At 41.1% G+C, this 14,995-nt stretch overlaps 1 protein-coding gene across 1 annotated transcript in view; it reads left to right on the forward strand.

Moving 5' to 3' along the window:
- The window catches only part of PXDN (peroxidasin), a 185,246-nt gene that overhangs the window by 96,943 nt on the left and 73,308 nt on the right, over positions 1-14,995 (forward strand). The window contains exon 4 of the mRNA XM_040348667.1: positions 6,225-6,296. Coding sequence (XP_040204601.1) covers positions 6,225-6,296 — 72 coding nt within the window. The remainder of the gene's footprint in view (positions 1-6,224; positions 6,297-14,995) is intronic.

Here is a 14,995-nt window from a genome sequence, read left to right on the forward strand (position 1 = left end):
TCAATTTTGTTTGGGAGCCACGTCGCACGACCTCGCAATTGTCAGTTAAAGCGACGCAGTGCCGGAAGCTGAAATTTCACCTGGGCAGGAGGGGGGTATATGTGCCCGGTAAGCAAGTGGTTAAGAAAGAAGCAGTGTGAGGATTTCAGTCACGACTACACATCAGCCTTGATTTAAGCTAGTGATTTTGAGAGTGGAATCTGCACCTTAAGGAACTGACACTTTTTTTTTTTTAAGCAGAAAATGTTCATGTCAGCAAGAAATACATGATAAATAGTTTGACATGAACTGACTCTCACACGTTGGGCTCTGTGGTTCGTTCCAGGTTGGTGGGCCCTCCGGCACTCGTCCTGTTACAACATGCCATGTATTTAACAGTACACCGTACAGGAACTGCTGTGGTCTTTTTGTAGATATTCTGTTGGAAATCATGCCTACGCATGGACTTTTCTTTTGTTCTAGCTGATTTGTCAAGTGTACATCATATGATATTACCTGTGTGGTTTTGTTTAAAAAAAAAAAAAAAGTGCAGAGAGATGGAAGTTAAATTCGTTTTTTAAAAGGATAAGTTCACCTTTTGTTCACTTTATTTTTCTCTCTCTAAATTCCAGCTCCTCTATGTACGAATATAGTATTCATGTACTTTTTTTGCAAAAATATCAAAACTTTCCAATAAATCTACAGACACTTACTTCACGTGTCCTCATCAATGTTTCCAAACGTACTGTATTTATTGGCGTATAACACTCACTTTTTTACCCTGAAAATGGAGGGTAAACTGTGCCTGCGTGTTATACGCAGGGGGCTGTGGAACGTTTTTTTTCCTAAAACTTCCCTCTTAAAGTTAGGGTGCGTGTTATACGCCTCTATTTCTTCTGCCTTACTTCCTGGTCAGACTAAAGGTCATGACACAGGAAGGAGTTGACCAGCTGACCTCGATAGCACACACCCTGCATCATCCACCCTCCTACCTACCTACTCATTCTTAGCTGCACATTGCTTAAATAAAATGCAACCGATCAGTGATGGCGTCACCCTTCTCACTAAATACACAATATATAATCAGATTGCATAGTGTATGGCCATCTTTATACAAGTACATAGAAGGGAGTGGATAGAGACACTAAGGTGTGGAACCACGTTCACATCTCTGCATAGCAGGAACTCGCATTTCCACATGCAGTTTTTTTTCCTCCTTTTTTTTTTTTTTTTTTTTCTTGTGTTTTGGACCATTTTCACTCATTGCGCATTGGGGAAGCCCATCCACCTGAATAGGCTGCCCCGCACACAGCAATCATCCCAAAGAAGCTTCAGAACTTTTTTTTTTTTACTTTTTTTTTACTTTTACTGCGATTTTTGGTGCAGCGCATTTCTGAAATGCAAGGAAATACACATGTGAATGGATCATCATTGTTTTTGTGTAAACGCACCAATTTCACTACCTGGCCCCATTCACATTTAGCATAGTGGGAGTGAACGTTTTTGTGGCTCATTTTTCCTGTGACATGCTTAGGCAGCCTGTTGATTTCAATGGGATGCACTACATGTGGCTTATGGGACATTTTGGCGTTTTGTGTGGAAAAATCCCTACTAATGACCCCAACGATGGGGCACAATTCCTCCCAATGACAACAACAATTGGGACACAGTTCCACTCACTGACACCAAAGATGGCATCTTTTTTTGTTCCCACTGACATCAGGACCTTTTCTATGCCCAATGTCCACAGTCCGGTCCCCCAAAGGTCTGAAGGACAGGAAACTGGCCGTTGTTTACACAGTTTGAAGATGGAGACCCCTGTCCTATAGAGTCACCCTTGCGTGCAGGAACTACCGTCACTGTGTGCGTTAAAAGAAACACTCAGCCTCATAGCCTAGGATGGCAAGGCACTCTCTTGCTCCTCCCTCCCTTCTCCAAGGTAACAGACTGGCTGCAGACTGCACTGTCCACTATTAACCATTTTTCCTGGGAAGACTGGAAGCCCAGGGATGCAGCAGTGAAAGAGTAGGAGGCAGCAGCATTAAAAATTGTAAACTTCAAGTGCTGGGTAAGAAATGTAGCAAATGGTTTACTGGCAAATGTTTATTTTATTATGCATGTTATGTTAAACTGAAAACTTTGAGGATTTTGTTTTTCACCCTAATGCTTTCCCTGCATTAAAGAAGTAGTAAAGTCCCTTTTTGAGATTTTTACCTACAGGTAAGCTTATAATGAGGCTTACCTGTAGGTAAAATTAATATCTCCTAATCTTGCACCGTCTAGGAGATATTCACACTGGATGCAGCCAGTGACGTCACCAGAACATGCGTTTTGAGGGTCCGGCATACTGTGCCAGACCTTGAGTGCCCCGTAAGGGGTCCTACGCAGGCACGTGCAGCCGGAGTATGCAAACCCGGAAAGGATGAGCGGGGAAGATGGAAGCCCATTACTGAGGCACCAGTGGTGGGTGCACAGTGCATCCAAGGTGTTCATGTTCTCTGACTGCAATGTCTTGACTTAAAACACCTGGCAACATATCTAACAATTGGTAAGCTTCAAAGCGTAACGTTCTTTTACTTCTTTAGGATTACAGCAAAGTGGACATCAAGCTATAGGCTGAAAGTGCTACACACAGTTTGGGCCACACATGTTAATTATTTCCAATGGCCACTTGCTGAATCACACTTCTATCAGGTTTCTAAATGCCAGGAACCCAACTTCTTTTTTACTGCAGTCTAGTCGGTTGCTACAGTCATGGAAAGCAGCCCTCCACAGCAGTACCTATGGCCTATATATGTGAGGTAAAATTTAAAAATATTACAATCTGATCTTCCCTTGGTTGTAATGTAGGTTGCCCTGCAGATATTATTCTCTCAATACAGATTTGTTTTGTTTGATACAAAGGACAGCCTTCCTCAATCTCGTTGGCATTGGGGAACCCCTAAAATAACTTTCCGGTGTCAAGGAACCCCTGCTAATGGATATTGTATCTACAGCTCATTGTACATTAGTGTTCCCTACATTTGTGGTCAGTGGGAAGAATCCCCTTCACTTACAGATCATTTAAGTCAGTGGTTACTTGTCTAAGAGGCAGATATTGCCCAAGGAGACCCTAGCAATCTCTGGAGGAACCCTGGTGAGAGAGGCTGCTTTAGGATGTGGCATGTTGGGTGTGCTTAGCTCCAGCTGTGCTTGTGACAGTCTTGCCATGTAGTTTGAGTAAATGAATTTACTTCCAGGTATTGGAAGTGCTCGTTGCAACATGCAAACATTTTTTGACTTTGATCAGTGAAATTTCATCCCCCGTCAATCATCCTGTTCATGTGCAGAATTCTATTTTTTTATTTCCATGCCTCTCATTGTTGGAACTGATTCATTGTTGTTTTTGTGTATGATCACTATTGCTTCTCCTTCTCCTCTGTCATGTCTGGAAGTCTGGACCATTTAAAGTTAGTGATGATGGAGCTCACATTTTATGGGGTTCATTTTAGGACCCTAGGCTCGTTTAAATGATTTACTGTGCTGGGATCCTGACCTCTTCATATCAATGGGATGACTGGGATGTCACGCTGGCTCCCATCTCCTGGCTTGCAGCATTCGGTCTGACTGTGAGCTGATGACATTCGTATTCCTGGATCTCTGAGTACAGAAAAGCCAGAAATACATGCCCTGTGGCTATATTTACATCTCATGTAAGATTTTTGTTATTGATGGCCCTTTTTTATTATTATTATTATTATTATTTTACACTTTTATCTTTAAGTTTCCCATTGTATGATTCCAAACAGCAGTCATTTCAAAGCTTTGATTCATGATGTATATCTTGGCTAGCACTTATTTTAGTCCCTTTTTGTGTGGTATTGCTTTTAAATGTGATAAAAGACGTGCATGAAAATGCTGTCTCCAAAAAAGTACATGGAAAGGCAGGTGATCACTAATGAGTAACGTATTTTATAGACAACCTATCTTGTGTATGTTTATAAAAGGATGCAACTCGTTTAGTCTTAATTTAGTATAAAGGTAAAGATTTCCTTTGGCTTTTATCTGAGGTTGGCTTTCACCTTATGCTGTGTACCCACGATCGGAATTTCCGACAAGAAAAGTTTGATGTGAGCGTTTGATCGGAAATTCCGACCATGTAGGCTCCATCTGACTTTTTCTGTCAGAATTTCCGACAGCAAAAATTTGAGAGCTGGTTCACAATTTTTCTGACAAGAAGAGTTATTGTCGGAAATTCTTATCGTCTGTATGTAATTACGACGCGTACTTGGAATCGTTGAACTTTATTTTTCTCGGCTCGTCGTAGTGTATGTCACCGCGTTCTTGGGGGTCGGAATTTTGTATGGCTGTGTGTATGCAACACAAGTTTGAGCCAACATTCCGTTGGGAAAAAAAAATCTATGGTTTTCTTGTCGGAATTTCTGATCGTGTGTATGCGGCATTTGAGATGAGTGGCCCCTTGTGGTCTGAAATAACTGCCCTTTCACAAGCCTGACTTCATGCTTATAACATATGTTGTTTCCCAGCTCTATAGTGTGCATAGCGGTATGAAACGGTATGTGGGTTAATTATGGAAGAGTGGTTAGTTATAATCTACCCAACTGTCATTTGATACCATTCAAGCTGTGCATTTACCTGCAAAGTTTCCCTGCATTTCGAGAAAACCGAATTCTGTGCATCTGGAATCTGATTGGAAATTATACTAAACCCGTAAACACATGTAAATAGAGCTAAACTTGCTTTAAAGCTGGAACATCTAACACAGGAAAAAAGGTCTGGGGGGCATAAAATCTGTTTTTAATTTTCAGATAACTTTTACTGGGTTTAGAAATGCTAAAGGCATGATTTTCCATGTGAATGAGTCCTAAAATACACTTAAAATCATAATAAAAATAAAGGAAAAGCTCCTGCTTTGCCCTTTCCCTTTGCAGTATGAGGTGTTTTTCTCCTGTTCTACAGTTGTTGTTTAAATTCTACTTATGTAAGATTTTGGCAAATTTGAGTTGATTGTCGCTGGCCACATACAGCTGAATTTATTCTGTCATTTTGAAGACATTCTATGACTCATCTAATTGGCTTTCACAGTTTTAACAAGTGTCGGAAACATACTCGGTCACTCTGATGTCATGTAATATTCCACGTGAATGTGACCAACTACTACCGGCTGTACCATGACCTGGATAAATAAGACACTTTACAGATACACTAGATTACCAAAAGTACTGGGACACCTGCCTTTACATGAACTTTAATGGCATCCCAGTCTTAGTCCGTAGGGCTCAATATTGAGTTGTCACACCCTTTGCAGCTTCAACTCTTCTGGGAATGCTGTCCACAAGGTTTGGAGTGTGTATATAGGAATGTTTTACCATTCTTCCAGAAGTGCATTTGTGAGGTCAGACACTGATGTTGGACAAGAAGACCTGGCTTGCAGTCTCTGCTCTAATTCATCTCAAAGGTGTTCTACTGGGTTGAGGTCAGTACTCTGTGCAGGCCAGTCAAGTTCCTCCACTCCAAATTTCCTCATCCATGTCTTTATGGACCTTCATTTGTGCACTGGTGCGCAGTCATGTTAGAACAGGAAGGGGCCATCCCCAAACTGTTCCCACAAAGTTGGGAGCATGAAATTGTCCAAAATGTCTTGGTATGCTGATGCCATAAGAGTTCCCTTCACTGGAACTAAGGGACCAATCCCTGAAAAACAACCCCACACCATTATCCCCTTCCACCAAATGATGTGGACCTGTTGAAGCTGTTCTAGGTGCAAAGGGTGGGCCAGCTCAATATTGAAGCCTAAGGATGAAGACTGGGATACCATTAAAGTTCATGTGCGTGTAAAGGCAGGCGTCCCAATAATTTTGGTAATATAGTGTAAATTTGGCCACTTTATATTGTATTCTACGAATCCCGTACAGAAAATGTTATCTTGCACCATAAATAAAACGTATTCTGTATGTTTCAGTTAATGTTTTGTGTTGTATTTTGCAGTGGTATTGTTATGTTTCTGCAAAGCATCTTTATGTCTATTTAAATTGTACCTGTTTTCTTTATAAGTTGTGATCCCAGAGATGCATTTCACTCATAAAGTGATCCACCTGAAAAATGTTTATAGAGGGTTTGTAGGGAACAGGTACACTTTAACACTGAACGTCATGCTTGCTGCTACTCATCCATGCTCATTGCCATTCGTGTCTGTTGCTTTTAATGTGTGTATGCTAATCCTTCCTGATTGTTTCTTGTTTCAGCTATTTGTACAAGAATGAAATCCAATCCATTGACAGGCAAGCTTTTAAAGGACTTGCCTCTCTAGAACAACTGTAAGTGTCACATTGCATTATTTTGCATGACTACTATTTTCTCTCAGTCATCAAGAGAAAAGAAAAACATATATGTGCCCTTCCTACTACATGTGTCTTTTTGTTCCTGCTAAGGGGGCGTAGCAAGGAAGGCAGCAATACCTTTCATTCTAACCTCTGCGCTCCCATTTCCTCAACCTTCTCATGTCTCCGTTCCTTTGGGTTGTGCTGCTCTGTGAAAGTTCAAGGCCACACTTGATCTGTAGCTAGTACACATTGTTGATTATTTTTTTCCCATTATTTTATTGGATGATTCATTAAAAGGGGTTGTAAAGATTTGTTTATTATTTTCTAAATGGGTTCCTTTAAGCGAGTGCATTGTTGGTTCACTTACCTTTTCCTTCGATTTCCCTTCTAAAATGTTTTTTTATCTTTGTCTGAATTTCTCACTTTCTGTTCCTCCTCAGTAAGCTTGCCCCCATCATCGGAGCCGTTCTGGCTGGGGGTTAGTTGGCATGCTCGCCCCCTCTTTTGGGACTACATCCCCGCAGGGATGTAGTCCCAATGGAGGGGTCGAGCACACTGACTAAACAATAGACACGTGCACACTGAAATATTTTGTTTCGGAATTTTGTTTTCGTTCGAAAAATGTATTTATGTACTTACTCCCAAAATTCGTTTTTATTTATTTAGTTTCGTTAAAAAATGCATTAGTCCGAAAATCCAAATTAATTAAGGTCGAATCTGTCATTGAAGGCTTATGGTATCTGTCTAATGTTCTAAGAAGATTCGACGGAGCAGCTAAACTGTACGATGCCACAATTGTACATTTCCGGTTGAATGTTCCGCCTACAAGCTATAGAAGAATTCTAATGTTGTATGACACTAGAATTCTTCTATAACCTATGGGCCGAGCATTTGACCGGAAATGTATGATTGCGGCGTCGTACAGTTTAGCTGCTTGTCGAATCTTAGAATATTCGACAGACGCCATAAACCTTCAATGACAGATTCTACGTTTGTATGTTTTTCGCTGCTTCGTCGAATCTTTGACAGTCATGTCAAATGGTCTACCCTGACATTTTCTCTCTAATGTCTAATCTTTCCTCTCTATGTAGAATAATCTTGGACTAATAGAGTTAAGGTAAGGCACATTCGACCACAGGTTCGATAGACAGATTGCTATTGTCAGCGTCATGTCGAATCTTCTATCTATATCGAACTGTTGTAGCAACAAAAACTAAAATACAGAATGTCGGATCTTTCGGATTCTGCATGTTCGTTTTCGTTTGTTGAAAATACCCGAAATTCAGATGAAAATTCATTCGGGCGAAAACGAATGCACATGTCTACTAAACAGGAACAGGAAGTGAGAAATTCTGACAAAGAAAAAAAAAACATTTAGAAGGGAAATCGAAGGAAAAGGTAACCAACAATGCACTAGCTTAAAAGAACCTATTTAGAAAAAAAAAAAACAAGCCTTTACAACCCCTTTTAAGAAAGAAATATGGGGAAAAGTGGTTTTCCGCCATTACAATTGGCCTTTCCACAAATATGTGCCCAATAGACAATAGATCTGTCAGACAAATCCCCAATGGAACTTTTTAGGACAACACCTGAGAAGATGTAAGCATGAAGCATTCACAGAGGAAATGTTGGACACCTAGGTGGGGCTAAGCGTTTCCATCCATGCCTTCCACACCCCCTTAAAGTGAACTGGTTCATTTGGTGTTCTCCTTTACATCAAAAGTGCATAGCTGCCTAAGATTTCTTTGTCAATAACATATATGGATCCTCCCACATTATCAACCATAGTAAACTCACCATACTGTTGTTCAATGTGCCTTGGCGCTAAATCCATCCATTAAGCTATAATGACACTTGTATAGCATTGTTATAGAGGAATGGAGTAACCTTACCAAAAGAGGGCTAAAAAAGCTGTGGGACCCAACATGGAGGTATCTTAAACACTCAGAGGTTAATATGTTGTATCAATTGAACATCCTCTGTACAACTTTGGATCTGTTAGTCTTGTGTCTGTGTATTAAGGTCATGTTATCTTTGTGTGTATTGTATAGGAAGTATTGTGTACATACAGTGCATTGCATTTGGTGCTAATGTTCATAGCCCATTCACACTTTGTGAGTTGTCATACGACTTTGGACGTAACAAGTCGCGACCCATTGTTTGCAAAATGGCATCTATTCAGATTGGAGCAACTTATAGTCACAGCCATTTTAAAAAGGTTGCACGCATTACTTTAGTGCAACTTTTGAGGCCAATTTTGTCCAGAGCATGTAAATACAAGTCGCATCATAATCTTGCCCCAAAGTTGCACTGGAAATTGTGCGACATTGGAGACACGCTAATGTGAAAGGAGCCTCTAACAGATTTAGCATTTTCATTTAAAATGATACAAGGGACAGAATATCTGTGATTTTCATTCAAAATGGTTGAAGTTCATTTTTTTTTATGTCGCACAATATTTATCTGTCTAGCTGTTTATCACATGCATATTTTCAGTAAAAAATACACAAAAATGAATGTGCACAAATGCAATATTATATCGAACTTTTGATAAAATCTATAAAAGATGGGGTTGTGTTGAGTAAATGGTGACCTGAAACTTTTGATCCTGCAGACTTTGGAGTTTTTCTGTTGAGTAAATAGATACCATACATGTAAAAACTCAAAATGTGTGTGCACCTGTGAAATAGCGAAAAATTGTGGTACCTGAAGTTTTCATGGGCGACACTTTAAAAGCATTTTGGATTATCGATTTTGAGTTGACCAGGACTTATGGCTCCAGCTCTCACTTGGACTTTTGCAGCAATACCTGTGTTTACATACATGTGAGGGACCTACTAGTACATTTGCTTGTATGAGCCGGGGGGTGGGAGTGCTTTTATGTATTTATTTTTACTTTTTTCATTGTGACACTGGGCAGTGACGGATACTCCTTTATAAAGACATCAGGAATCAATTAGACCCCTAATGTATCCCCTGCCCTCCACTGCATCTAATCAAGCACAGATTGTACTTGCTTTGCTGTCCCCCAGCTACAGTAGCCAAAAATGACAGCTCTGAATTCAGAAGTGACAAAATCCTCATTGCCTCTGGGTGCATTAGTCACCCCCCCCCACCTCTGGTCACATACGGTATTGCATGCCATAGAAGTCAATGCGAAACAAATTATCTTAATTTTCATTTACTTCTATGGGGAAACTCGCTTTGATATGTGAGTGCTTTGGATTACAAGCATTCTCCTGGAACGAATTATGCTCGTAATCCAAGGATTCACTGTACTTATCTTATCTTCCTCCTGCCTCTCCCCCCCCCCCCCAATGGTCTAGCAGTCTTGTGTGGTTGACTGTTCCTAATATCATGCCCATAGCCCTGCTCTGGACATGAGGACATCAGGGACAGTCCACCGCTGGGTCGTAGGGAAGCATTGTTTGCTGGTGGAACAGATTATCAGGTAAGTATGAGCTTTCTACTTGCCCCTAGAGAAAACGAGCAGTTGACACTTGCAGTGCAGACACAGCCCCACTGCAAGGGGAAACTATCTTTTGCCCGGTATTGGGCTTTAAGTATGTTGAGGTGGGGAAGGAGGCATTAAAGCGGAGGTCCATACAAAAAGTGAACTTCCGCTTTTCGGACCCCCCCCCCCCCCCTCCGGTGTCATATTTGGCATCTTTCAAAGGGGAGGGGGGTGCAGATATACCTGTATAATACAGGTATTTGCACCCACTTCCGGGCATAGACTCCCGCGGGAGTCATGCCCCTCCCCCCACTTTCTTCTGGGAAACACACTGGTCCCAGAAGACAGCAGGACCAGTGAGGATGCGCAGTGTGACTGCGCAACGCTTCACTTCCTGATTCCCTCACCGAGGATGGCGTCAGGGGCAGCCGAGAGCTGAGCGATTGCTCAGCTTTGGCTGCCGACATCGTGGGCACCCTGGACAGGTAAGTGTCCATTTAATAAAAGTCAGCAGCTGTTGTATTTGCAGCTGCTGGCTTTTAATACTTTTTTTTTTTTTTTTCTTTTTACTTTAAAGCGGAGGTCCACCGAAAAAAAATCTGTGGGCAAAGGTCATGTTTCCATGGAATACCTATAGCGTGCTTTGTTTTCTAAACACTTTGGTATTCAAAATGGTCTTTCTTTTTAATAACAGAAAGTTTGCTGTGTTGACTGAAAATGTTTCCTCCCACCATCATTTTACTGTGGGCTGATCAAATAAATTCTCAGAAACTTCACATTTTTGGGGGGATTACAGCTATAAGCCCTTTCCATATAAAAGGGAGTGTAATTTTTATTATGAATGTATGGAATCTACATCTAAGTCAATGTTTTGGCATTTGGATGAACTTTAAACCTCATAAGAAATAATTCTGCTGATCTCCAAACTGCGTGGAGCAGAGCAGAAACGGTAATATGGTAACGTATAGCCCTGTTATTATTTTTGACCTTCATTTTAGCTCTGGTTAGTTCTAAATTTTGTATTTGCAGGGAAGTCTTATCCAGATTACCGTTGGCCCAATCCCAACCAAAAGTCTGTCTGCTACTTGTACAAGTTACAATGTAGAACATGAAATATGGTGTTTGCAATGAGGACACAAAGAGCAATATCTCAACAAAGGTCGTTGTCCTGCTCCTCCCTATCCTAAACTTAGTTTAAAAAAAAAAATCTGAAATTGGGCTTCAAAATCTTACGTACTTCCCTGTGGTTTTTCCTACAATATCTATCTGGATTTGCATGGAACCCTTTTCTTAAATAACTAAATCTTGCCAGTAATGCCACCAAGGCAAATTGGCACATAAAAAAAAAACAGGCCATTTATTGGCAAGCAAATGGCTCAGCCAGTAATGTGTTTAAGACGTATATCCATCCTAAACTTTTTTTTTTTTTTTTTTTCTGTTCTGGATGGATTGGAAAGGGATTTGAATTCCCAGTGCGTTTTCACTGCCATTCGGGTCTCAGGCTGGCCATAGACTGTTCGAGATTCAAACCGTGTGTGGGCAGGCTGACTGTGCCAAGTTGATCGATTTGATCAACTTGGGTACATCCAGCCTGCCAGATTCACTTGTGATTATTGCTAGCAGCTGCTATAGCCGTTGGCAATACTCACTGTCTTCTAGTCAAGGCTATAGAGAAGTTTTGGCTGACTTTTCCAATAAGAATGACCAAAAATTATTAAAATAAGGTATATATGATACATTTAGCTGATTTATATTGCATTAGTGAATTGGAAAATTTAAACTCAAAATAGTTGTTAAGGGGCAAGATAATGAAAACGACCCATGTGATGCTTTTACATTTGAGTGTATAATCATATAAAATTACACATAGGAACATGTGTTCTTCTTTCCACCAGTCCCTTTCATGATGAGAATCCTGTAGGATTTAAAGCTGAACTGCAGTCAGTCATTAAAGTGTTACTAAACCCACAACAGTAAAATCAGTCTTTATATGCAGCATAGCATGCTCGTTATACTCTCCATTGTGTAAAACGGCTGTTTGATCCTGTATGCACAGATCCTCCCCCTCCTGCACTGTCTATCTGGGGAAGGCCAGCTAACACAGGGAGAGTAGCCAACTTGCACATGCTCAGTTGTGTCTTTTATGCTGGAGAGAACAGTTTCTTGTTCTCAGAGCTAGCCAGGTCTCATGATATTGACAGCACACATATGCGCGTGTATACAGGCAGTAGTGAAAATCTCCTCCTTCCTTCTCAGCACTGGAAAAACTGTGCAGTTTATCATGTAATTGTGGTATACAGATTATCCAAAAAGGTATACAGTGGCAACATTTTAATGTAGAAAGATGATTTAATAGGTGTGGGTACTGTGGGGGGGGGGGGGGGGTACCAGGTAAGCTATTTTCATGTTGCTGGGTTTAGTAACACTTTAAACTTTAGTCATTTCTGCCCCCATCCTGGTTAGCAAGGTTTAATGCTTGTTTATTTTAGCATAGGTTTACATTTGAGAATTACTGTATATACTCGAGTATAAGCCAATTTTTTTTATGCTGAAATGGCCCCCCTCGGTTTATACTTGAGTGAGGGTCTCCCGCTGTGTCATGCAGTCTTAAAGCGGATGTACCACAAAAAAAAATGAAAAGCCAGCAGCTGCTGACTTTTAATATTAGGACACTTGCCTGTCCTGGAGTCCAGCGCCGTCCGCAGCAGAGGACGAGCGATCGCTCGTCACTGTGCTGCTCCCCCCCGCCATCCTCAGTGAGGGAACCAGGAAGTGAAGCGCTCCGGCTTCACTACCCGGTTCCCTAGTTGCGCTGCGCCGCTGATTGGCTCCCGCTGTGCTCTGGGAGCCGAGTGTTCCCAGAGCACAACGGGGGGTGGACGGGAGATGACGTTCTGCCCGCAGTAAACCCAAAACTGTGTGGCCGGAAGTGGGTGCAAATACCTGTCTTTAGACAGGTATCTGCACCCCCCTCCCCCTGAAAGGTGTCAAATGTGACATCGGAGGGGGGGAGGTTTCCGATCAGCGTGAGTTCCACTTTAGGGTGGAGCTCCACTTTAGCTGTTCTGCGCTGTCCACTGCAACAAAGCCCCACCTCCTCCTCGTCCGTGATAGGCTGAATACTGATACCAATGTTGGGAAACTGAATCCGTGTTCTGTCTATCACAAACGAGGAGGCAACAAGGCTTTGTTAGGGAATGGCCGCCGACTGCAGTTGCATTATACAGCGGGAGATCAAAGGTACATGAGCCTGCAGATGGGCACTGTTGACCCTCTTTTCTACTTACAGTAGGTGCTGCATTTCCCACCCTAGGCTTATACTCGAGTCAATGCGTTTTCTTATTTTTTTTTGTGGTAAAATTAGGAAGAAAAAACAATAATGTAACTCTGGTGGTAGAAGCAGGTATTTTGGTGTTCTCTACTGCCATATGCTGTAGCATATACGGTACTAATTTTAACATGACTAATGCAAAGGAAATGCTCTATAGGTACATATTTGCAATTAACCATCACTGCATGTCGATGTGTTATCAGTGCTTTCATTTGGCTCTTTTGTGTATTAAGCTGTAGAAACAGGATTACAAGGAGTCTGCAGTTACATGTATTGTCAACGGTCTCTTAAAGTACTAAGTCTGTCTCCAAGAACCATCGTCTGGGTTATTTGTTGTAAAAATGTCATTAACACAATACGTGTCTTGTAATGTCTCTCTTTTCTTTTCACTTTAGCGCTCACACTGCAGCTTACTGACACCATCTGGTAGGGCTTTCCTTCTTGTTAGTATTTTAGTCCACTTTTCACTTCACAAAAATAGTAACATTATTAAATGAAAATGCTGCATGTCTGTCTTTCATAGTTAAGAACTGTCTAGATCGGAAGCGCTCAACCTGAAATGTACTTACAGTTAATACTTTTTGATCAATGGGAACCTAGCATTGGCCACTGGTAGTATTTTGTCAAATAAACACTTCCTTACCCTGATGCCAAAGCTGGCCATATATGGTTTGAATCTTGGCCGGTTTAGCTGGCCATTCAAGCCATCTGTGGGCAGGCTGACTTTACCCTATTCGTACCCACTTTGATACAACCAACATTTTTGCATGCAATTATTACCAGCGGTGGTAACTGTTCTTTTGACAGGGACAGTCTCTGTCAATAGATTCAAATGATTGACTGCAATGATGGTTTCAGAGAAGAAAATCGCATCATCTATGGTTTGCCGTAGGATGATTCAAATACCAAGGGCGTACAATAAGATGATCTTGTATTGAATTGGATTGTTGCTGTATCGTCTCCCTTTATATTATAAATTGCTGCACAAACTGTTGGGGATATATATATATATATTACAGCTGGGGTAAAAAAAGTATTGAACACGCCACCATTTCTTTAGGTATATATATTTCTAAAGGTGACATGAAATTTTCACCACCTGTCCGTAACAACCCATGAAATCCATACATGCAAAACAAATAAGTTCAGAAATGAAGTTATGTGTAATAAAATGTAATGTCACAGGGAAAAAGTATTGAACACAAAGGAAGGTGCAAAAGGGTGTGGAAAGCCAAGACGCCAGCTGAAATGTATCAGTAATTAGAAAGCAATCCTACCCCTTTTGTCAGTGCAAATTAATATCAGTTGATCCAGTCTCAACTGATAGGCTATAAAACGGTGTCTCATTACCAAGGTGTCACACAAGAAACCTCTCATGATGGGTAAAAGCAAAGAGCTCAAGACGTTTGCAACCTTATTGTTGCAAAACATGCTGATGGCATTGGTTACAGAAGTATTTCTAAACTTCTGAATGTTCCAGTGAGCACTGTTTAGACCATAATCCCCATAATGTTAGAGTGGGAGTAAACTCACATGATTGACTTTGACTTTTACTTATAATAAGGCTTACCTATAGGTACAGTAAATATCTCCTAAACATGAACCGTTTAGGAGATATTTACTTTAGCAGCAGCTGGCTTATGCACATTGGTCTCTGAATGGACTGTGCCATCTATTTAGAACTTGCATGCATGGGAAAGATGTCATCGTGTCTCGGTCATTCATAGAGCCGAAGCCCGCAAATCTAGAAGATCAGGTAAAGATGGAAGCACCTACAGCAGTGACAGCACTCTGTTTTCAGGTAAGTCTGTCGTAGCATGCTGTCTAGTAAGCTAAAGACAGCCAAAAAGAGATCATTTTCAGTGGTGTATTAGCAGTAGCAGCCGTCTGTATTTCTCCCCATGTCAG

This window comes from Rana temporaria, chromosome 4 (assembly GCF_905171775.1).
Source record: "Rana temporaria chromosome 4, aRanTem1.1, whole genome shotgun sequence".
Taxonomy (NCBI): domain Eukaryota; kingdom Metazoa; phylum Chordata; class Amphibia; order Anura; family Ranidae; genus Rana; species Rana temporaria.